The sequence below is a fragment of the Triturus cristatus genome, chromosome 4_1 (genome assembly GCF_964204655.1).
Source record: "Triturus cristatus chromosome 4_1, aTriCri1.1, whole genome shotgun sequence".
Classification (NCBI taxonomy): domain Eukaryota; kingdom Metazoa; phylum Chordata; class Amphibia; order Caudata; family Salamandridae; genus Triturus; species Triturus cristatus.
The window spans coordinates 367,414,251-367,439,341 of NC_140585.1; the positions used below are offsets into that span (position 1 = coordinate 367,414,251).

The 25,091-nt window shown below is 46.9% G+C and overlaps 1 protein-coding gene across 4 annotated transcripts in view; it reads left to right on the plus strand.

The window, feature by feature from the left end:
• DNM1L (dynamin 1 like) overlaps positions 1-25,091 on the plus strand; it is a 610,546-nt gene that overhangs the window by 485,225 nt on the left and 100,230 nt on the right. For all 4 annotated transcript variants that reach the window (XM_085652405.1, XM_085652403.1, XM_085652402.1 and 1 more), the window contains one exon: positions 19,227-19,391. In XM_085652405.1, the coding sequence (XP_085508531.1) occupies positions 19,227-19,391 (165 nt within the window). The remainder of the gene's footprint in view (positions 1-19,226; positions 19,392-25,091) is intronic.

Consider the following 25,091-nt stretch of genomic DNA (forward strand, 5'->3'; position numbering starts at 1 on the left):
CAACTGAAAAGAGTCACCGCAAAAGAATCAAACCCCTGGTATGATGGTAGGCTAAATGAAGACAGAAGATCACTAAGACCAATTGAAAGACAATGGAGAGCCGCTCTATCCGCTGCCCACCTCGAATTGCTAAGAAGCACGAGAAATTCCTATTATGGAAAGATTAGACGATCAAAAGCTGACTTCATACGTAAACAATTAGACCAGGCCAAGAATCGTCCCAAAAGACTATTCAAAATAATCAAAGCTCAATCAAAGGGTGTCTCCCACTCCCCCCTAGCTAATCCTGAAACACTCCCCAATTGCAGGGAGCTTGCATCCTTTTTCCCAACAAAGACTGAAAACTTAGACAGACCTACTTAACGATCTATTATCCCATACCGACCCACGTATGAGAGCCTCACTGACCACACCAGGTACCCCAATTATCTGCTCTACAAAGCTCGACCTCCAGAACAATGCCTCCTGGACCGCCTTCAGCTTTTACAGCGAAGAAACTATCTTAAAAATGCTCACGACCCTGAATCCCTCCAATCACTTCACAGACCCTCTCCCAGCAACCCACTTAAAAACCTTCACTCCACTGCTAGTGACCCTATGGACTAGGATTATAAACACCTCTCTTCTTCAAGAAATCATCCCAGACATCCTCACAACTGGTCAGGTAACCCCCCAACCTAACAAAACCATCGGCGGACCCATTTGACCTGAATAACTATTGCCCAATTTCCAACATCTCGACCCTGGCCAAATTACTAGAAAAATGTGTCCACATGCAGCTTAGTAATCACATAGACCACTTCAACCTGCTCAATCAATTCCAATCAGGCTTTCGATCAGGGCACAGTACAGAATCAGCCATGACCCACATAATTGATGACGCATTACAAATATTGGATCAAAACAAGGCCTGCCTGCTAATCCTGCTTGACTTCTCCTCAGCCTTCGACACAGTCAAACCTGACAACCTACTAGACCTCTTGAAACACAGGATGGGACTATCTGGTACAGTGTTAAACTGGTTCACTTCCTTCCTCTAAAACAGAACGCAAAGATTCAAGATCAACCAAACATTATCTAACCCCTCCCCAGTCACTTTGGGAGTACCCCAGGGTTCCTCCCTCTCCCCGACACTCTTCAATCAGTTTATGGAACCACTCACTGAGCTTCTCAACTCCTCAAATATCCAATATCACATGTATGCCGATGACACACGACTAACCCTGGACAATAAGCTAAATATGCAGAAGCACATCAGCGCTGCAACGAAAGGAGCTAATTTCCAGATGAATGCCCTGAGTAAATAGAAACCCTTCATACCGGCAAGTGACTTTAAACAGGCAGTTCAATCTCCAGTAATTCCCAGAGTGAATTATGGGAGTGTTGCTCTTTGCGTCCTGCCCAGATCAACGACAGCTCCTCTAAGAGCCTCAATCAATACAGCCGCCAGACTCATCATAGGCTCCAAAAGAAACTGCCACATTTCCCCTGACCTTCGTGCCCTCAGCTAGCTACCTTTTGAGGCCAAAATTCATTTGAAAATCGCCTGTATGACACATAAGGCTTTACATCACAAAACACCGATACCTAGCGGAGAAACTGGTACTATCGGGTGGTAACAGATCTACTAGGAGCTCTAACAATCTTCTACTTAAACCACAACGTTTGTCCAAGAAGAAAACATCCTACCGTTCCTTCTCAGGAATGGCTCCCAGGGTTAGGAATACCTTGTCCCCAGAAACGAGACTTAATCCATCTGCAGCTTTTAAAAAACAGAAGTTAAATCAATTCTCCTAGCCAAATTCACCTGAACCTTTTATACTCTCTTGTAAATATGTGCAGTTCTCTAATATTTACCACTACTGTATTCACCTAATTCATTGTACTTTTACGTTTTTATGTCAATATATCTGCACTGTAAAACGCTCTGATACCCGCAAGGGTCTTGTTCGTGCTTTACAAAACTGTCAAACTAAATAAAAGAAAATAAATTCCAAAATGTCCAGATTGTTTCTCTGAGTTTGATCTAGTGCACCATTGGCTCCCTTGAGAATGCTGGAGATACCCCATATCTCCACATACCCTTGGACACCTGTCCAGACACATCAATAATTAAACTACTATCCTGGAATGTGAACGACCTGGGGGACATTCACCCTGCAATATATTAAGCATCAGGCATCTGATATTCTCCTCCTCCTAGATCGTTGGAGTTACAAAGAGTTACAAATTGGTTGCCAATGCCGGATATACCACGGGATTCAGGGGAGTGGGCATTTTGGTAAAGAAGTCACTCCCACTAATAGTTCAACAGATCTGGCCTGATGCCCATGGTAGATACGTGGCTTTCACCCGGAACTGGGAGGGGACTACCCTCAACATAAGTTCGTTTTATGTCCCACCCCGCCTGCATGAACTCACACTCCCAGACCGGAGTACCATGCGCCTCCAAATGCCGGAGGGTAAATTATTTATAGGGGACGATTTTAAAGCAACTATATGTGACCGATGGCCCCAAAGAGTGGTGGACTCTTCCCGCAACCCACCAGCAGAGTTCCTTGCCGCCATGGGCCTGACTGACATATGGTGAGTACTTAAACCGATGGCCCGACAGTATACGTTTCACCCTGGAGCACATGGCAGCCTCTCGCTTATTGATTAGTTTGTCATCCTCGCGTATCAAATACAATATTTCTCAGGAGCTCACTTACTACCATGAGGGATATCGGACCACTCCCCGGTGTGGGTGGAATTTGCACTACACAGAGACTTGACTCCTCGTAACATAACACTGAATTCCTGGTATCGTAAAGCTCCCCATATCAGGGAGAGTCTTCTAATGATGACAGAACAATATTTCTCTGACAACGAAAACTCTGTTGACACTATCCAGACATTATGGGAGGCTTACAAAAATATTAAGGGGGAATGCCTCTCTTTACTAGTTGGACACAAATAAGCTAAACTCTAACAATTTGAAAACCGAATTAGAGAGATGGAGAGTATTTTATTTGACTGTAAGTGGATGTTAGCTATGCCCTCCAAATTAAGCAACAGGAATATTGAGGTGCAACCATAGATGCAGCTAAAGCAAGTAACAGTGCCACACAACATAGACTGTATGAGAAGGGCAACAAAATAGGAAAGCTCCTGGTCAGGCAGGCCGGTGGTTATTAGAAATTAAAGCTGCAGATGGGAATGCTATCAAGGGAAGGCAGGACATCGAGAACGCCTTTGCTAATGATTATGCTCACCCCTATTCGCCAGGGAATTCTGCCACAGCGCATGAATCCAAAGAACTCATGCCCAGCATTCATTTCCATTGCCTCTCACCTACTGCATGGCTTGATGAGGATATAACGGAGGACAAAATTGTGAAGGTGATCTATAACCTAAACTACGATAAAGCCCTTGTTCCCAATGACTTGCCAATTGAATTATGTAAATTGACATCTTCATAAAGTGCTCCCTACCTTCTTCATATGTATAAGGATAGTCGTCAGCTCTGCGCTCTTCCCAGATACCAAACGCTGGCTTCCGTTGTAGTTCTCCACAGAACAGCCAAACCCTCTGTCAATGCTTCTGATGCCAACCAATACGCTCCTCAATGCGGAGGTTAAAATCCTTGCCAAAGTCTTGGCTTCACGCTTCATAAAAACAATTAAGACACTGGTCCAACCACCCCAATCTGGTTTAATGCCTCACAGAAGTACCTCCCTAAACCTGCAACGTCTACATGGCATGCTGAGCCAGGTGGATACCCTCCCTGATATTCAGAAATATTATTGGGCGGCACAGCTGATTACTGTCAGTCAACTGCTGGATTTTTCAGCCTCCAGATGAGCCCACCTGCCGAATGGACAGACTGAGGATGTAGCCACGGGGACATCTTCATGAGCTCTACAGTACTAGCTGAAAGCACAAAACCCACAACCCAGTAGCTGTGGTGGTCCTCATTTGGCATGCAGCAGCGAAGGCACTGGGCTGGAACAGCAAAATTACGCAAGTGATGCTCCTCTGGGATACGAAAATATTGGGCTTTGTAGAAGCAGATTTTGGCAAATGGAACCCTATTGGTCTCTCCTGGGTTGGCAACCTATTGATTCCAGGGGATGTTATCCCTTTTGCAGACTTGCGGCATAACTACGAACTGGCCCCCTCTGAGCCCTACCAATATCTGCAAAATACAACATGTACTTAGAGCAGTGCTCCCAAATGGGATGGAACTCCCTGAATCTTCACAATTGGAAGACCGACTACTAGACTAATTTATTTCATGCAATGCCATATCATTGATATACAGTAAATTGAATAACAGCACCCTGACACTTTGACATACCTATGACATAGGTGGACTCATGACCTAGCAAGCCTAGAGGATGACGAGTGGATGGAAACCTGAGCATCCCCCATAGAGGTAGCTATGTGAGTAGGGTTTCATCGCCTCCAAATAAAATGTTTTGCTTTGTTCCTACACACAACACACCATGTTCAAAAGGGTAGGGCCGTTGATGAAAGCTGTAGAAAAGAATGTGGACAGCCTGTTACCTTCTATCATACACTCTGGGACTGCCTAATACAATGTTTTTGGAACTCAGTAATACGCTGTGTTGGTTACCTATGTACCCAGTGTATTGATCTCTCTGCTAAATGTTGTCTGCTCAATGTTTGGGGAGAGACAGACCGGAATTGTATGGAAAGAATATGGGGGGCCAAATGGAACATTGCACTCTTATGGGTGGCAGAACAAGTGCCACAGTTGTTGGACTGGAAAAAGATATGGACTGGTGTATGCTAGCAGAGAAGGTGGTGTACGAAGGTCAGAGATGTTCTTAGAAATGGACTAAAGTTTGGGGATTCTCGAATGCATATCAGGGTTATCTGTGACTAGATCAGTTGAAATGTGAGGGAGGGGCCAGGATTCAATACCATGCGAATTGACTTGCGTATTGTTCATGCAGCGGGTGTGGAAGGTGGTACTGCTTTAATGGCAAATGCTGAGACATCAATGTTGTACTTAAATACCTCAATGTGTTACTGGACTTACTGCATGATTTTTTTCTTTTATAGTGATGTAACCTGTTTGGACTACTCTGGATGTAACTTGACTTTACCCATGCAACGGGTGATGCATAGGAAAATGCTTCTTGATAATGTAAACTATGATACTAATGTTTTTTATATGTGTCGATGCACGACCTAAGTTATTAGGTGTTTTACACTGATTTGAATAAAAAGATTTATAAAAAATAAAAGAAATGCTGGAGGTGCAACTCTTGCTGCCCGTCAACTAATTCAAGATGTGAGGGTACTTGTCAAGCTCTTTGTTTATTTCAATGCCACATTCAACAAAAAGGCCTCTCACTCAGTTCTCGGCTCGCTGTTAATGGTTATTTCCAAGAAAAGATTATGGATTCAGTATTTGAGTCAAAGATTAGATATCAAATTGAACTCTCATTATATCCTCACTCTGAAGCTGACTCAAGTTCGGAATATGTTGCAGTAGTAATAAGATATTCCCCCTATTTAAGATGCCATTTCTTCCTCTTGAGGTGTTTTGAGGAGTAAAGATCAGCTTTTGCACAATGGAACAAACACTTGGGTTCCCAGCAGGCTCGTCAAGGCGCAGAGTTTTTAGTGATCCCATGACTATTTGCGAACTGGATAGGGGAATGATTTTCTAAAGGAAGCGAAGGCGGAATCAAGGTGACTACCAGTTGTTGCCTATCTCTAATGGGATTCGAAAACCCAGATTCGAAACCATAGGTCCAGGGAGCTTTGGAATCCTCTGGTCTTGAGCTGCTGCATCCAGTTTGCCAAAACTGGTTGGCAATGGCTGCTCTTTTCCTCGATTGTCCTACCTTTTCTGCATTAGTTGCCCAACCTCTGTCTCCTGCAAGGATTCTTGAGACGTTGGAGATTCAGTCTCCAAGAATTCTAACTGGTTTGTTGTCATCGTGATATTAAATATTGTATGCTTTGACTTGTGGAATATAGGAAAAGCTTAGTTTCCCTGGAGTGTGCCCCCTGCCAGATACCAGAGGGATGTTCCCTATTTTTCTTCAATCTTTTCTTATCCCTTTTTTTCTTCAGTCTTTTCCCTATTTGTGAGGGGGTTGTGAGACACCGAACTTGCCTGATGAGGTGAGGAGCTGGTCAATTGGCCTACAGTTAGCCCTGGAAACTTAATATTTGAGTTTGAGATGTCTAAGGGATCATGTGTCGCCACTACTGAGGCTCTTTTATCTTTTGGTTTGCTCTTGGTGTGCTTGATCCATATTAAATTCACCGTTAGTACCCTCCGTTGTTTCCGGTGGGCTTTATCCAGGCATATAACCTCCTCTTGGCAGTTTGGTATTCCTGAAGTCATCCACCAAGCATGACAAAATGTTGGGCAGGGTATAGAATGTATCCACTATAGGGGAGCAAGCACATGCTTCTAACAACTTGCCATCAGTGTTTCCATCTCTGTCAGTGAATGGAGAGCTAAGTGACCTCCTTTGATGGAACTGAGAGCCTGGCAGGGATAGATGGGATTGAGTTGAATAAACAGAGGGTCCATCAAGCCCTGTCTTCTTGTCTCCTGTGCTCTTGAAAATGATGATGAACTTGTGCTACGGGTTCTATGGTGTAACCTTGCTGTCCCATCGATGTGGAATTGATAGTCATCGTTGAGAACTGAGGTATAGCCACTTTTTTGAAAGGCCTAGCAGGCCTACAAATCTATGGTTAAAGATAATTTGATAAAGTCTGTGTCGCAGCTTTCCCGTGTGGGCTGGCTGTCTACTGCCAGGCGTCCCACTAAGCCTGGAGAACTCCCTGTGTCGACCATTGGGAGATTGACCATACCAGCCATAGAAGGGGAAGCTATGTATGGTGAGGATCTTGTTGTGGGAGGTATGGGATTTTGCCGGCCATGATTGGTGATTTCTAGCAGGTCGCTCAATATCAAATGCTCTGTACATTGACTATTTCGTATAATAAAGTACTGTTTTATGAAGTGTGAAGGTCCTTCCCTATTGCGTGGGTTTGATTTGGCCCTTCTAGTTTTGCCTTGCCAGTTGGTGATGCACCTTTCATAGGGTCGTCATTTTTTTGTTACTTGATAGTGCTTCTTTTTTAAATGCTATAGTTCTCTTGCACCCGCAAGGAAGATTGTGTAGAGAGGTATACAGGAATCTTCAGAAGGTTGTACAGCTTCTCCTTTATTTAGAAAGGATACATCCATAACAGGAAACGTCCTGTTCGCAGGGCCTCCAAGAACAAGTGACCCTTAGGATTCTATATCAACACTCGAGAATATGTTTAGGTAATCAGTCTCTGCACGGACAGGTTATACAGTAACTACTACAGATTGTATGTGATAGTTTCCAACTGTCTGTATACACAGAGTCGTGAGAATAAGAAAAATATCACTATCTGCCTAAGCCCGTGTGATTCTTGTTTGTAGCTTCAGGCATGGTTGCGTTCCTGTGACACTCATCTAGGTGACTGAGATAACATTGGATTACAGAGGATCTGCTCTTCCCTCTCTGTTTCTGGTCTCGGTTCTTTTGTTGCCACCTTCTCCCCACGCCTTACACGAACGCCCTAGTTTTGTAGTTTTGACTGAGCGTCAGTGAAAATAGGAGAAAAGAGAGCTGGCGGTGAGGGGAGTGGACAAGCACAGCATGTATTTCTGAGGGTGTGGCGTTTTAATAGGATGTGTGCCACTTCATCAGCCTATGTTCAAACACTGATGTGTTCTGCCCAGCCTTCACAGCTTCTGTTCCTTCTGCTCCTACTTACTGTTAAATATGTTGAAGTTAAGAATAATATTTGAAAAGCATTTGAAGAACTGATGGCAGCCCCTAATGAATCCATTGGGGGCAAAGCGAGCGATTTGAGCCAATAAGAACAAGATTTCTGGAGCACCAGTGGACCAGTTGTTGTAACTGGATGCAGGCAGTGAGCAGGCAACTGGCTCAATGCAAGCTTGGTGCAAGCTATAAGTTGCGAATGTGCCCTAAAGCAGGGCAGATGGGGTGACAGGCCATGGCAGCAAGAATCCAGCGAACAAAGCCTGCATGCCATCTGCTGCCCAGCCAAGCTTTGAGGCTGGAGGCACCCTGTGTGGTGCTGGTAGTCACTAAGAGGAGGCAGGCCCCTTGACCGCAAGCCGCACCCCTATCCGGCCTGTTTGCGCACTTCAGGGACACTGCCTGACTGTGCATAAAAAAATACTGATCACCTCCTCGTAGACCACTGGCTCCACAGGCTCCGACCTTGCCTTCCGCTAATTCGCCCGTCTCCACTCCAGCCTGGCCGCTAGTACCGCAACTTCGCATCCCTCACACTTGCTCGCTGCACTTTTGCTTCCGGGCCATCTGCGTGTGAAGTTTAGCTTTCTATTTCAAGCTGCAGGTTCTCTAAACACACTCCACAATAAAGTATTCTTGCTATTTAGTCAAGGGTGACACCAGTGTAGAGAGCCCTGATCAGCTCCGTTTTATCCTTGACAAAATGAAATGTTGTACTGCAGGGTGCATTGTTTGGTCCACACCAAGTTGTGGCTCTGATGTTATGGACTGCATTCATTGCATTGTCTTCAGCAGCTCAACCAAGGTAGCCAAAAGATAACTTTACGAGTTGCTAGGGCAGAGTGAAGTATTCTTTGGCCTCTGATTCTAATAGGATATTGTTTATCTGTTTTAAAAGAGCAGGAAACAGAAGTGTCTTATGAGCTAAGTGAGACCTTACAGGACTTGCAGAATGCGAGTGAGCTAGATACTTAAACCAAGTGTATTAAATGTGGTGGTTACAAAAAAAAACATCGTATGATTACTGTTCCTACTTTGCTTGTCTTTGGAGGTCCAATCTTTCTCTGCAGCCACATATTGCACAAAGATCCTTGTGATAGGACTTATTGTGTATGTTTTGCAGAGGCCTTAAAAAATTATTGCTGGTTTGTGGGAAAAGCTGCCTTTAGTGCTTGCTATTTCTTTGTCTGTGCTAATGATGTATAAGCTTCTCCAGTGTGACCCATGTTAATTGGCAAATCGTCCACTTGCCATATGCCTAAATTGGCCTGTTTGTGTAATTCCAGCGCAGGACCTAATTTGTTCCCTACTTTGTCACCTGGTTGTGATTTGCATAGAATGGATGCGAACTAGGTACTTCTGATGGATACATTACCAGTGGATTCCTCACCTTGTGAATATCCCCTGTGCCAGCAACATTCGGAAACTTTTGTAGCACTCCACGCCGATGAGGTCGAAGACAACGTCACAAAGACACGGCTCGGCTCGCGACTCCGCTGATGTCACTGGATCCATAAGAAGACCGCGTCGGCGTGATGACGTCAGTTCCCTTTTTTCCGCACCATTGACGCTAACGGTTTTCGGGGACTCTCTCTGTAGCTTAAGCTAAATACTTTGTTTTCCTGCTGGTATCTCTCTTTCTTCTTGTTGCAGTTGAAAAATGTCGACTAAGAAGTCCGGATTTAAGCCTTGCAGGCAGTGCGGTAAGCACATGTCGATTACGGATCCGCATGAGGACTGTGTCTGGTGCCTGTCATCGGATCATGATGTCAAAGGCTGTTCCTGCTGCCGCAAGATGAGCACAAAGGCTCTGAAGGAAAGGGAGACCAAGTTATTCATTGCCAGGATGAAAAAGGATAAAAGAGGTCGAAGAAGATCAAGATCAAGATTTAGGTCGAGGTCGAAGTCGACGTCGGGGCATGCTTCCAAATCCAAGAAACACAAGAAAAAGAAGAGGCATGGTTCTCAACATCGTTCGGACAGCGATGCGGCTCCGAGATCGACCTCACCTTCTCGACGTCGTAAGGACTTTGTGTCTCCTTCTCCTGTCTTTGTTCCTGATTCTCCTGTTGGCCTGACATCGCCTGCAGCTTCACCGGAGCATGCTCCGGCCACGGCTCCATCGCCGGCTCCATCTCCAGTTCCAGTTGAGGAAGTTCCGGCTCCGGACGAGACTGAGACTCCGCTGGTTCCACCATCGGCGCCGATTGGCCCGAGTCCGCTGATGCCTCAGTCTGAGCCATAGCCTTCATTTCCAGGCCCAAGTCAAGATCCGACGCATTATTTAAATGCTATGTATGGGGTCTTTACCAGTGCTTTGTACCCCTCTGGCGCACCTTCAGGTCCAATGGCTTTCAACTTTGGAGTTCCTCAAGCTTACCCTCAAGCTCCCTTTATGCCATTTTTCCCGGTGACGCCGTCTTGGCATTTACTGGCGTCTAGGACATCGACGCCGCTTCCATCTTCACCGGCGCCAGCTCAACCTCATTCGACTCCGGCTGCTCCTTTGCATCCGGGTTTGACTCCGGCGCCGTCGGATTCGGTTACGGCGCCGCCGACTCCTGTTGTGAGAATCAGATCCAGGAGGGAAGCTCAAAGGGTACTGGAAGAACAAAGATATAGGGCGGCTCCAGGTGACCCAGACTTTCTGACTTCCCATCCTTCTCCGGAGAGTCTAGTGGTTCAGGCTGCCTGTTCTAAAAGATCTTCAGGTGCCTTTCCCCAAGTCCCTAGCGACAGGGATGCAAAGAAATTAGACCAGTCAGCCAAGAAAGTCTTCTCTTCTGCCAGTATGGCTTTAAAATCGACAAATGCCACCTGTCTTTTGGGCCGATACATCCATGCTCTAATGAATTCAGCGAAACAACTGGCCCCTAAATTGTCAGAGGAGGATAGACAGAACTTTAATGAGGTGCTATCGGACACTCAGGCGGCTGCACGTCAAGTAATTCAGAGCGGCCTGGATACTGCTGACTCTGTCGCTAAGATTATGGGCTCTTTTGTTGCCACAAGGAGGGGTGCGTGGCTCAAGTCATCTGAGTTCTCCCCTGATGTGCAGGCAACGCTTCTGGACTTGCCTTTTGATGGCTCTGGGCTTTTTGGTAAGAAAGCTGATGCTGCACTGGAGAGATTTAAAGAGAGGAAAGCCACGGCCAAATCTCTGGGTCTGCAGACTCAGCCTAGGGGTTCGTTCAGGAGGTACAGGGGCTTTGGAAGATCATCCTTTCGTACTTACAGGCAGCCCCAGCAGCAGCAGCAACAACAGCAACAGAACACCCTGTATAAGAGCTACAGGGGCAAAACCAGAGGTCGGCAGCTCTCCTCTTCTTCCTCCGTCCCTCCCACCACTGCAAAGCAGCCATAGATCCACCATTCTGGATCATGCTGGTCCTGTGGGGGGCCGGCTTACCCATTTTCTACAAGATTGGGAATCGGTTACTACAGACCTTTGGGTTATAGATCTTGTAGAAAATGGGTACGCCCTTCCCTTTTGAGAATTTCCTCCGAATTACCCTCCTTGCCAAGGTGCTTGCTCGGAGGACCATCTTCTCCTGCAGGAGGAGGTCCTAACGTTAATAACAAAAGGTGCAATTGAGGTGGTTCCAGACCAGGAAAGGGGTCAGGGATGCTACTCCCGGTATTTCCCGATTCCGAAGAAGGATGGCAGGCTGCGTCCAATCCTGGACCTCCGGATCTTGAATCTTTTTCTGAAGTAAGAGAAGTTCAAGATGCTCACCCTTGCACAGGTTCTTCAAGCGCTGCAACAGATGGACTGGATGGTGTCCATCGAGTTGCAGGATGCGTATTTCCACATCCCCATCCTGAAGTCGCACAGGAAGTATCTCCGTTTTACGGTAGGGTCTCAATATTATCAGTTTGCGGTCCTTCCATTTGGTCTTACTACTGCACCTCGAGTCTTCACCAAGGTGATGGCAGTGGTGGCAGCCCATCTCAGAAGATCGGGTATTCCAGTTTTCCCCTATCTGGACGACTGGCTGATCAAAGCGGAGTTGCCAGAGAAGGTGCTTCATCCTCTGCAAGTTACAACCCAGCTGTTGTACAAATTGGGTATCTCGATAAACGTACCCAAGTCTCACCTGGTGCCATCTCGGCGCAACCTGTTCATGGGGGCAGTACTGGACACTACTGTGTGTCGAGCATTCCCACCTCCACAAAGGATTCCCGACATACAGGAAACTATTCCCTTGTTTTTCAATGGAGCGATCGTTCCAGTCCTGAAGGTCCTTCGTCTGCTCGGTCTGTTTGCTTCCTGCATTCTGTTGGTCAACCATGCACGCTGGCACATGAGGGCCCTCCAGTGGTGCCTCCGCAGGCAGTGGTATCAGCACAAGGGAGATCTCAGGGAGTCTGTGAGGATCTCCAGAGAAGCTGCGGCGGATCTGTCTTGGTGGAGCGTGGAGGGCAATGTGAATCAAGGAAAGCCCTTCCATCTACCTCCATCAGTGGCCACAGTGATAACGGATGCATCCTCTTTAGGGTGGGGAGCGCATCTGGGGGATCTGGAGATCAAGGGTCTTTGGTCTCCAGAGGAAAGGTTGCTTCATATCAACCTTCTTGAATTGCGGGCGATAGGTTTGGCGCTCAAGGCCTTCCTCCCTTCCCTTCACGGTCAGTCGGTTCAAGTCCTGACGAACAACACTACTGCGATGTGGTATGTCAACAAGCAAGGTGTTGTGGGGTCGCATTGTCTCTGTAGAGAGGCTCTGCGTCTCTGGTCCTGGGCTCCGGATCATCAGATTTGTCTGATGGCAAATCATCTGGCTGGAGTTCTGAACGTGCGTGCAGACAGTCTGTCGGCCACGAGTGGAGGCTCCATCCGCAGGTGGTTCGTCACGTTTTCCGGACGTAGGGAACTCCTCGGGTGGACCTGTTTGCCACTCACGAGAACGCTCACTGCCCGTCATTCTGCAGTCTCCAGTATCCGATGCAGGGAGCTTTGGGGGACGCGTTTCAGTTGAGATGGGATTCACATCTCCTTTACGCGTTTCCTCCCATACCCTTGATTCCTCGGGTTCTGAGGAAGATTCGCCAAGACTGGGCCCAAGTCATATTGATCGCCGCGGATTGGCCATGAAGGGTGTGGTATACAGATCTTCTCCACCTCTCCTCTTGCCCTCTGCTTCCTCTCCCTCTCAGCGCAGACCTCCTCTCGCAGTCAGAGGGGCTGGTTCTACACCCCCCACCTCCAGAGCTTACACCTTCCGTCCATCACAACCCTCTTTTGTACCGCTATGTTCGCCATAAGTTGGCAGGGTATGCTCAGACGTTGAGTCCCTTGCTCACTTTGCCACTGGATTCAAGCAAGCCTGGCTGAAGACGACTGAAATGCCAGAAACCGGTCCTAGGAAGCTTGTTTCCGGTCCAGGGAAGGCATGGCTTGGCAGTTCGGGCTGGACTGTTCCCATGAGGCACAGGGTCAGACTGATGTGCATATGGCCATGTCTGAACTGGGGTGGCAGAGTGGGCTAAAGAACGGTGATGGATCAAACCCAGATCTGTTGACTGGGTGTGAGTGTTTGATTGGCTCTGATGCTCCGTCCATCACCACCCCCTTTTGTACAGCTGGAGATTTAACGGGGCAACCTGAATTATTTTTCTCTTCCGCCTGATGTGGTAGATGTAATATTGTCTGCCAGACGTCATTCCAACAAATCTATCTATTCCTATAAATGGTCTAAATTTGTTCTTTGGTGCGGAGAGAAATCTATTGACCCTTTGAGGGCTTGTTTATCTAACATTCTTCAGTTTGCTCTTTCTCTTGCTCAGCAAGGATTTGCTGTAGCCACTGTGAAGGGATATCTATTGGCTTTGTCGGCTTTACTTTTCCTGCCGGATCAGCCGTCATTGTTTAAATCGCCTATTGTTTGACGATTTCTTTAGGGCCTTACAAACAAGTTTCCGCCTACTCTTTTTATTGTGCCTCAATGGGACTTAAATCTTGTCTTAACTTACTTGATGGGTTCTCCATTCGAGCCCTTGCACAAGTGTCCCTTGAGGCTGTTGTCTTTCAAAACGGTCTTTCTCATTGCTATTACCTCGGCAAGGAAGGTAAGTGAGTTCAAGCTCTTAGTTCAAAACCCCCGTTCTTGACCACTCATGCTGAAAGAATTGTACTTAGGACCAGGGCTGCTTTTCTGCCTAAGGTGGTAACTCCTTTCCATCTGGGGCAGTCCATTACCCTTCCTACCTTCTATCCTCCCCCTCACCCTTCCAAGGAGGAGGAGCGGCTTCACCGCTTGGACCCTAAGAGGGCGGTGAGCTTCTACCTTGATAGGACTAAGGACTTTCGAGTGGACGACCAGCTCTTCGTGGGATTTGTTGGCTGCAGGAAAGGCAGAGCGGTGCACAAGCGCACCCTTTCCAGATGGATTATCTTGTGCATCAAGATATGTTACTCTTTGGCCGGTAAGGAGCCTCCAGAGGGTATAAGGGCTCATTCTACTAGGGCTAAGTCTTCTACGTCTGCCTTGTCTAGAGGTGTTCCTGTGGAGGACATTTGTAGGGCGACAAATTGGGCCTCCCTTCACACTTTCGCAAAGCATTACTGCTTGGATTCCGAGGTGAGGAGGGAGGGACACTTTGCTCTTTCCGTCCTTCAGGACTTTCTGGTATAGAAGGTTGGACACCCTCCTCCGGGTGTGGGACTGCTGTGGGAATCTTTTCACAAGGTGAGGAATCCACTGGCAGATGTATCCATCAGAAGAACAAGTTACTTACCTTCGGTAGCGCTTTTTCTGGTGGATACAGTATCTGTCTGTGGATTCCTCACTGACCCACCCGCCTCCCCGCTGTCCACCCTTGTATACCTATAACTCTAATGGTGATGTTTCAAAATTTTATTTGTTACTGTCAAAGGCAGTGTGTTATTTCTTTTGCCTTCCTATGTTATCTCCACACTGTGTGTTGCTTTGTATATTATGTAATGTGTATATATTGCTGTCAGTCCGTCCTTGTGCCTCGAAGGCACGGAAAAAAGGGGCGGAACTGACGTGATCACGCCGACGAGGTCTTCTTATGGATCCGGTGAAGTCAGCGGAGTCGCGAGCGGAGCCGTGTCTCTGTGAAGTAGTCTTCGACCTCATCGGCGTGGAGTGTTACAAAAGTTTCCGAATGTTGCTGGCGCAGGGGATATTCACAAGGTGAGGAATCCACAGGCAGATAATGTATCCACCAGAAAAAGCGTTACCGAAGGTAAGTAACTTGTTCATCTGGATCATTGGTATTGCAGTCTGTGGATGCTGCCAGCAGTTTGGCTAGGTAGCCATCTTACTGATGGCAGGTAGATAAGTCAGAACATTTGCCAAGCTAGAGGTATTCAAACAAATAGTGGATCATAGGATGGATCATCAAAATACACTATCCTTTCTGGTTTCTTTGAAATTTGTTGCTAGAGAATGTTGATTCTCTAGTGAGACTGCTTTACATTTAAATCCGTAATTTATTTTGCTGAATGTCTAAAAATTCTGGAATTGCCATTATATATATATATATGGGAACTTGCTGCAATAAATATTACCATTTACTTTGCTAATGAATGTTGAACTTTGTTCACTTTGTATTTTGGTATTCAAAAGTGTGCAGACTCCTATTTTGAATAGTGTTCACGCTGGGTCTTGGTATTTTGAAGTCTTGTCCAGGTGCTCTGAAGAAGAGCGAGACACCTGTACGCTTTAACTCCATTGTGCCCCTTTGTTTGTTCACTTCCACCCCCATCCAGGTTGCTCCATTTCAGACCACTTCCATACCAAGATAGCCACCATATGCAGAAACTTCGATCCCCAACCCACCAACCTCCTCAGCCTCCCCACTCCTACGAAGACAGCCTCCAACCACCCACTCAACACATGGGAACAACTCAGCACACTGAACGCTACTGCCTTAATGAACTCCATCTACTTGGGAGCACTGACTGACCCATGCTCTCATCAACTCTTCAACCACAGAAGCGACTAGATAAGCACCCAGCTAACCACCATCCTTCGTGCCTCCATCACCACAGCCACCTTTTCCAATGCCTGGAAACACTCAGAGGTCAGAACCCTTTCCCCCCCTCAAGAAACCCTCCGCAGACCCCAGAGACCTCCAAAACTACCACCCTTTCTCGCTACTCTCATTTCCCACTAAAGTCCTGGAGAAAGCCATCAACCTCCAACTCACTGAACACCTGGAAAGAAACAACCTGCTAGACCCCTCCAAATCAGGATTCAGAGCCAACCACAGCATCGAGATGACATCCGCACCCTACTCGACAGAGGTGAATTGGCCACCCTGATTCTTCTCGACCACACCACAGTCTTCGACACCGTCTCCCACTACACACTCCTCAATCGACTGCACCAGATCGGAAACAATGACAACGCTCTTAGATGGATGACATCTTTTCTCACGGGATGCACCTAGAGAATTTGTCTCTTTCCCTTCACCTCACCGCTGAAGCCCACCATCTGCGGAATCCCACAAAGTTCATCCCTCAGTCCAACCCTCATCACGATCTACATGACCTCGCTAGCAGACATCGTCAGAATCCACACTATCAACATCATTTCCTACACCGGCGACACCCAGCTCGTCTTCTCGCTCTCACCAGACCCCAAGCACGACGAAGACCAACTTCCGCAACTGCATGAAGAATACTCTGCCTGGATGAAGGACAACTGCCTGAAGCTCAACATGGATAAAACTGAAGTGCTGATTTTTAGCAGCCACTCCTCCCTTTGGAACAACTCCTGGTGGCCATCAGAACTTGGACCCACTCCAAAAGACCATGCTCGCAACCTCGGCATTGTCTTGGACAGTAAACTCTCCATGAAACTACAGGTCAGTGTGGTTTCCTCAGCCTACTTCCACACTCTCCGCATGCTCTGCAGAATCTTCAGATGGCTTCCCATCAGCACCAGGAAAACAGTGACGGAGGCCCTGATCAACAGCTGCCTGGACTACGACAAAACACTATGCAGGCACCACCAGCGAACTAATGAGAAGACTCCAGACAATCCAGAACATAGCAGCCAGACTAATCCTCAACCTTCCCAAAAAGGACCTACATCACCAAACACCTGAGAGTCCTCCGCTGGCTCCCCATCCAGAAAAGATGCCATTCCAAGCTTCTGACCCACGCCTACAAAGCCCTCCACCACCAAGGACCTACATACATGAACCACCGCCTCAATTTTCACCAGTCACCCAAAAACCTTTGCTCACCTCGCCCTCGACACGACGCATCTACCGTTGCCGCACCGGGAGGACGCTCCTTCTCCCACTTCACCACCAAGTCCTGGAACACCCTTTCTCTCCACCTCCGTTGACAGACTTTAGAAATGTACTGAAGTCCTGGCTCTTCGACTGAACCCCCCAGCCCAGCACCTGGATACCCACAAGGGTGACAAGCCACGCTATACAAGTACTGTATGATTGAGTTTTCCTGTACCTTGATCCCTGTTTTGCCTTCCCCTACCTGTACCCTCTGTGTTGCTCCTTACAATGCACCCCTGTGTTTTTTGCCTGCCCTCTGTGTTGCTTCCCCTCCCTCTGAGATTCCAACCGCTCTGTGTTAGTTTCCCACCTGCATTATTTCCACCCACATACTCGATTTATTTATTACTGATCCAGTTTGGATCGGTAAACAAAAAAAAAAATCCTTGTGTTAATTTGGAGGCATGCACATGCTTGGTGCATATGCCTACAAAATGATTCAGCTGACAGCGTAGTGTTTTTCCTGCTTGGAAGCCATGCTCTACAGCATCATGGATGCTGGGCGGCATGAAGTAGAGTCAGTCCTATGTATGACGGTGCTTTGTGTATGTTTTACTGTTTGGCAAGTCGGTAGCCCTTTCGGATGTAAAACTGTCATATGAATGATTCTACCCTAGCTCATCCAGTTTTCCGAGGGGATCTTAGCATGTGACTAATTGTACCCAGCATCTTTCAGTCACTGGTCTGAATGTCTGGCAACAGCCCTACTCTAAATTAGAGACAAATCTGCCATTTAGCTGACCCTTTTGCATCCGCATTGGCCTTTTACTGGTGATCTTGGTATGTCACAGACTATTCTTCACTTCTTGCAGGTTTTTAGTGGTCATGTTGATGGTTAATTGACTTTTATTTCCAATTCTACACTTCTCTCAGAGATGGTAGTCGTGCTACCAAGTTTTCCCAAGCAATACGTGACGAATACAATTTGTGTGGGCCTTGCTGTATTTTCTTTTATCCCATTATAAATGTAGGCCCCACGTTTTCAGGATGTTCAGTATCAGCTGTAGGTAGGCACTTGACATGAAGCCTTTCTGGGTATATGTGAATGACTGTTCTCCAGCCCTACCATCAATTTAGGTGCTGGTTAGGGAGAGACTGTCATACATGCAAAAGTAGAAGCTATATAGTTAGCAAGATGACTATACAGAAATTACAACTTTGAGCATGGAATTTCTACACTGATATTTATTACTTTTTGGGTATGCAAAACACTCATACTCAAGAGATTTGCGCCAGGTTACAGACAACTGACTTTCAAAGGTTCCAAGTCAGCAGAAATTTCAGTAGTTCAAAGAACAAGTGTCACTTCCAATGTAGTTTGCTACAAGCAAGATATTTATTCGACCATTTCTCTCAGCATAACATGACGCGTTTCGTGCTCGAGAGCCCTTGTTCACATGCGGAGACAAATTGCACTGAGTGTTTTTTATGCGCTGCAAGGTGTCCACCTATATATATATGTTTTATTCAGGAATGGAATATTTGCAAGGAAAACTTCCGCTGTTCTGGTTGTCTAGAAACTGTTTTGTTAATGTTGTGGACACCGTTTCTGTTTTATTACTGAAGGGACAGTGGGTCTGTGTTGCTTTTCTACATTCGACTCTCGTCTTTTTTCCTCAGGGTCTTTCTTAAACACCTTTCCCTTGCATTTATATGGACGCCTCACTCATTGAAAAGAGGGCAACGGATGATGGCATTTGCCTCTGTTCCCTTCACCTGTGTTGGCAGCAAGTGCTGCCACGGCTCGAGTAGGGGACAAAGGTCTCAGGCAAAGCACATACATACTGTGTACGCATGATGGGACAAAAAGTCTCAGGCAATGCATCTGGGGGTACACAACCCTACAACACAGCACTAGGGTACGCAACCCTACAACACAGCACTAGGGTACACAACCCTACAACACCGCACTAGGGCACATGACCATATAACGCAGCTCTAGGATACACGACCCAATAACACGGTACCTTATGTGAGAGTGTACAAATCTGTTCTTTCTGCGTAGGCTGCTTCTGGATGTCGTACAGTTCCTGTTTTATCACTCCATCGAACTATACAAGACTACTGTGAGGTCTCCTCAAATGGACATGGCAATGTGTTAAGAATGATTAATTACCTTATTTGAGAGTGTATGATTTTGTTCTTTCTGTGTAGGCTGCTTCTGGAGGTGGTACAGGTGATATGACTCAAGATTCAGGAACGGGTAACTGGCGAGGAATGTTGAAAGCATCAAAAGGAGAAGACACTGAGGAAAGGTCAAAGATCCCTCTTGTTCCTGCTAGCCCTCAGAGAGGTCATGCTGTAAATCTATTGGATGTGGTATGTTTTTTGTTGCATTTTCAATATATCAAGTATTTGCATTTGCAGACCATTTGCATAGGTTAATGCACTCAACCATCTTAAAAGCATAAAGACCCATTATCAAAGGGAATATGCTTTTCGTATTCTGTTAAGGGGTTGATGTATGGATTTACCTATTCCCATCATAATTTTAAATATTGAGCACCATATAGGTCGTTATAAAGCTATTGTGATTTTGTTCATTCCAGCCCAAAGGAATGATCTTGCACGGAGGAGTGTGTTGTAATAAAAAAAAATAATAGTTGGATAAACTTACTATATTCAAAGAACAAGTTATTCTCAAAAATCATTTTAGAAAGCAATAGTATCTCCTTAACACTTTGTACAAGAATAAGAATTTGAAGCTGCAGTGGTTTCAATATTTGTAACCTATGTTCTGCTAAAATGCTATTACCCGAAGTCCACAGCTGCTTCAGCACATGCATGTATATCCATATTTGGCCTTAACCCCTTGTCTTGGCGGGGTGTTGACCATCTCTAGTTCTCAATCCAGTATGGACTGGAGTGTGTTCCTCATGCTCCATAATTCCAAACTGCTGGTGCCCCCACTTCTGGGTATTGATTGTTCTTCTCCATCGGGAAAGGCAGCCTCTATCACATTGTTAGGGTTTCAAACAGTGTGCTTTTAAATAGAGCTTCCTGTCCCTGCTGGGGTAACAAAGCCTTCCCTTCTGCATACCTTTTGTAATAAACATCAGCCTGGTGCACAACTACTCTTGTGTGACTTAATATTGGAACATATGAAGATTGTATAGATATGCAGAGAAAGGAAGACAATATGCTGCAGTAAACATTTGATTTAATTTTCAAGAAGAGGAGTAAAAAGGAGGAATCTGAAGACAAGTGAGCACCTCTGCTGTTGATAAAGAAGCAAGGTACCATATCCAGGGACAGTCCCAAACCAAGGTCTCCCTCACAATGTATAGGTTGAACAACGTGGGACTTAGAATTGAGCCCTGGGGAACGCCCTGTAAAAGGGTAAAACTCTTCGATGTATGTGCGTCTTGTGTGACCTGGAAACCCCATGATGACAAGGATACCATCCAGCATAGGGCCAAGCCTCTAACACCACACGTCTCTAATCTTTGGAGAAGGAGGCCGTGGGAGACTGTGTCAAAAGCTGCACTGAGATCCAACAGGCTCAGTGCAGCTGTGTGTCCTTCGTCCGTGTGCTGTCTTAGGGTTTCCATAGCCAGAAGAAGAGCTGTCTCCGTAGAATGTGCCGCTCGGAAACCTGATTGTGAGGGTTGCATCAGACTGTTTCTTTCAATATTATTGGTCAACTGTATATTTACTACTTTTTCTGCAATTTTTGCAAAAAAGGTTATAAGCGAGATGGGATGTAGGTTCTCTAGCACCAAATGGTCTATTTGCAGTTTTCTCCTTAATGAGAGGACCATAGCTTACTTCCATTCATAGGGGACTTCTCCCGATTGGAAGGAGCGAGTGATTAGCTCAGAGATGAATGGTACAATGCAATTATCTCCCTGCATCAGCATTTCTGGGCGTGCTGGGTCCCTCGGGGTTCCCAATTTGATTCCATTAACTAGCTTCCTTACCTCATCTCGCTCTAGCACCATTAACTCATCGTGGGTTTTTCTTTAACTGTGCCCAAACATGACCCTACAACACACACACATTTTTCCACACCTGACAGGAGCCTACGTCACTGGCAAAGAATACTAGGGTACACAACCCTACAGAGCATCACACATGCCACATACTTCATACTACAAAGGTAAAAACCTGGACCACAAAACAATCATGGCATAGTACACATGGGTAATACAATAATGAAAGCAAAAATAAATCAGCATAGTATAAATAACACACTCGGAAAAATAGCATTCACACATTCTAACAGGTCCACAACACTACGTCAGAGCACACTTCTGTACAATCAGAACACCATTCTGCGAATAACATCCATACACCACCAGAAAAGTAAGAATAGCAAGAAAAAAAAAGTCAGACCAATTATGAGTATTTGTACACATGTAAGCAAACGGCAAAACCAGACTTGCTCAGACAAACTAAAAAAAAAAGTACTTTCAGAATAGAATTGAATGTGGCTCAACTAAAAGCAACTCATGCAGCAACTTCAGCATAACCTGCAATATGCACATAGGCAGCACTGACAAAACCTGACCTTAGTAGGCACAAACCTAATCCCATTATCAAGATAATACCTCACAAAATATCAATTCACCAGCTTTACCCAAAGTCTCACATGCCTCCCATGGCTAGGTAATGCTTTCGATCAAGATACGAAATGTTCACTGTGTCCACTGACCAGAGCATGTTGTTGCCTACTAGGAACACTCGTTTTCCAAAAGTTGTCTCAGGAAATGGAGAAGAACATGCAGACTGGGAGCAGAGCTACAGAATGTTCCTTTTCCCATCGTTATTATAACTCTTCAGGGCACCACTTCCTAAACAAGCATTTACAATGCAATGGTCTCGGCATTGTTAAAGTTGGAGCTATTGGCATTGCTCATGACATTATTTTTGTTTATGTTTTTGTTTTTAAAACATTTAACCCCTTCCCCGCTCATGACGGAACCGTTTCGTCATGAGCCACGGTTGCCGTGTGCTCATGACAGAACGGTTCCGTCATGACACGCCCGTTGGCGGCCGCTCCGCCTACGCGGCGCTGTTTCCCCGCCTGTGGGGACAACGCAAATGGGCGGAGTCATGACGGAACCGTTCCGTCATGAGCACAGGTCAACCGTGGCTCATGACGGAGCGGCTCCGTCATGAGCACAGGCCCGCCGCGCTGCCCCCCTGCCCCCCCCCAGCGCTGCAGCGGAATGTCCGCAGCAGCGAAGGGGTTAAAGAAACGGCATTGTTATTTACAATGTCAATAGCTTAATCACTCTCAAATGCAAGACCTATTACATTTGCACCCACACACAGAGCCACACACACAAAGCCACACACACAAAGCCACCCACACACACAGAGCCACCCACATAGAGCCACTCACATAGAGCAACCCACACACAAATAGAGCCACCCACAGAGTCAACTACACACACACACACACACACACACACACACACACACAGTTACCCACACCGAGACAGAGCCACCACGCATAGAGCCACCTACAAAAAAAGCCACACACACACAAAGCCACACACACAGAGCCACCCAGCCACACAGAGCCACCCACACACACACAGAGCCACCCGCACACACACAGAGCCACCCGCACACACACAGCCACCCGCACACACACAGCCACCCGCACACACACAGCCACCCGCACACACACAGCCACCCGCACACACACACACACACACACACACACAGAGCCACCCACACACACACAGAGCCACCCACCCACACACAGAGCCACACAGTAACCTCAAAATTTGACACATATTTACTTTTTGCTGGATCAACTGACAAACCCCTCAACAGGCTCTATCAAGATTAAGAGAAACCTGCCACCATCAAGGAGCCATGTTTCCAGTGAGCAGCAGTCAGGTTACATTTGTGACAAGGCTTGTACTTCGGGTGGCATTTGTACAATGCCTGTAATTTGAGAGGTGAACGTAGAAGAGCATTTTACACCCCCTAGAAAATTATGGATTATCAACACCTTCTCCGTTGATAAAAAAAGTAACTTGCTCAAGATCACACATGGTGCCAGCGGCAAATACGTTCATGACTCATAGGTGAGAAACCCCCCCTACGTGCGTGTCAGACGGTACACGTCAAATAAAGCTATATGCCCGAAGTTCACTGATTGTGGTGTTGTGCAGATATCTTGGGAAAATAAAATGAAAGTGACTGAGCTGCTCCCAAGCGGCTGACACCTTCTGCGATTGTGCAAGTCTAGGTGTAAGGGGGGGAGGGGTGAGCGGGGGTCACCTTCCAGGTGACAGCTGTGCGAGGGGGCCACTGTGGAGGGAGCTGGGGGCTTTCAACTCATCTGAAAGAGTGTTGGGAGAGCACGAACCAAGGCAGCGTCTGTTGGTCGCGCAAGGGGCAAGAGCCAGCGTGCAGCCAAACTGAATTGCCAAGAAGGCAGGTGCTGCGAAGCGGGCTTTTCCGAATAATCACATCTGCGCCGTGGCTGACCCGGATAGAAGACGCTGATATCAGGATTAAATAAAAAAAAATAAAAAAAAGCCAGTCCAGTTCTTTATAAAGGGCGTAATACTGGCGGCATTCAGTTTACGCCCAAACGCTCCTCAGTAGGGAAAGAGATGGCCCATGAACTTTAGAACGCTCGCCGCTGATATCTGCAGGTCACGAGTTTGAATGCTGGAAAAGTCAGCTCGGCCGTCTATCCTCCCAGGGTCACTAAATAGAGGAACATCACATTGCATGAGAATAACACTTACATTTCTAGTGCTTAGAAAAGGCAGAAGTGTGTGATATGGAGCACTAAAATGCCAAAGATATTATTTAAACGCAAATGAGGCACAGCGACATTTACTGACAAATCACCCAAGCAGCAGGCCGCAGATTCTCCCGGAGCAGGCCCATCTGTCAGAGCTGAGCGTCACGTCACTGGGTAGCTTCGGCCCACCATGAACACCACCATCTTTAGCCCGAGGAGAGGGAGCGAGCGCCAGGGGGAGGAGAGCGAACAGCGCCAGCCGGAGAGGACAGGGGAAGGAGACAAGAGCAGCAGCTGGACACAGGAGCACCGAAAGGCCGGTCGCAGGGGGGAGGGGACGAGCACCAGCCGGGCCGTGTGGACGGGGAGGACTCCATGAACACCACCATCTTTCTCCGAGGTCAAGCAGAAATGTCTCGGAGAAACGCAGTGTCATTTTCGGATTCTGGGGCGTGTTTTTCTTTCTCTCCTCTTCCCATTGGCTGGAATGTTTACATTCCGGAGGAGAGAAAGAAACTAAAAAACACGCCCCCGAATCCGAAAAAGACGGGGCTTAAATGGACAGACGCCCCTCTCCTCCAATGGCTGGACTCCGTTTAGGAAGCCAGCCACTGGAGAAGAGGGGCGGGTTCAAGCCCCACTACAGAAAACATTAAATCTCGTAAGCGAGACTGCGCAAGCGCAGCCTTCGCTAGCCGAGACCTAAAAATGCAAGTTCCTTATTCTGGTCAGCTCAGGTGTTGCTCTAAGTGAAGTCTGCGCACACATTTTCAGTGTGTCGCTGAGCCTCACAAAGATATGGGCAGAAAGTAGAGACTGTCGAGGAACGGAATTAGCTCTCTAGCTTCCTTTGATCTTGCTCTATCTTCTCTCTTGACCTGTAAACATGGTATGAAGACATCACATAGTCGTCCGAAACGGTGAGGGGCTGCGCTTCATCTGCACATGCTCCAGCACGCAGGTCTATTGCTGGGAGACTCTTAATGCTCTTTCCTGCTTTATGTCGCGGGTCCCAGTGTGCGTCACAAGGATTGTCTTGAGGGAGAGCAGTGTCGACAAGGGAAAGCATCACTCCCATGCATGCTCCAGCACCTGCATTACATCTGATAAAGGTGATGACAGCTCTCACCACCTATGGCTTCACAGGACATACAGCAGCCCTCCCAGGATCTCCAGGTGGAACTAATGCCTCGCAGCCCATTCCAATTCCGCACCCACATTAAGGATCCAGCATGCACATAAATGTAACTTACAGCACCGATAAGATTACACGTGCAGTGCCAGTTAACAGGGCCTGTTAGCTT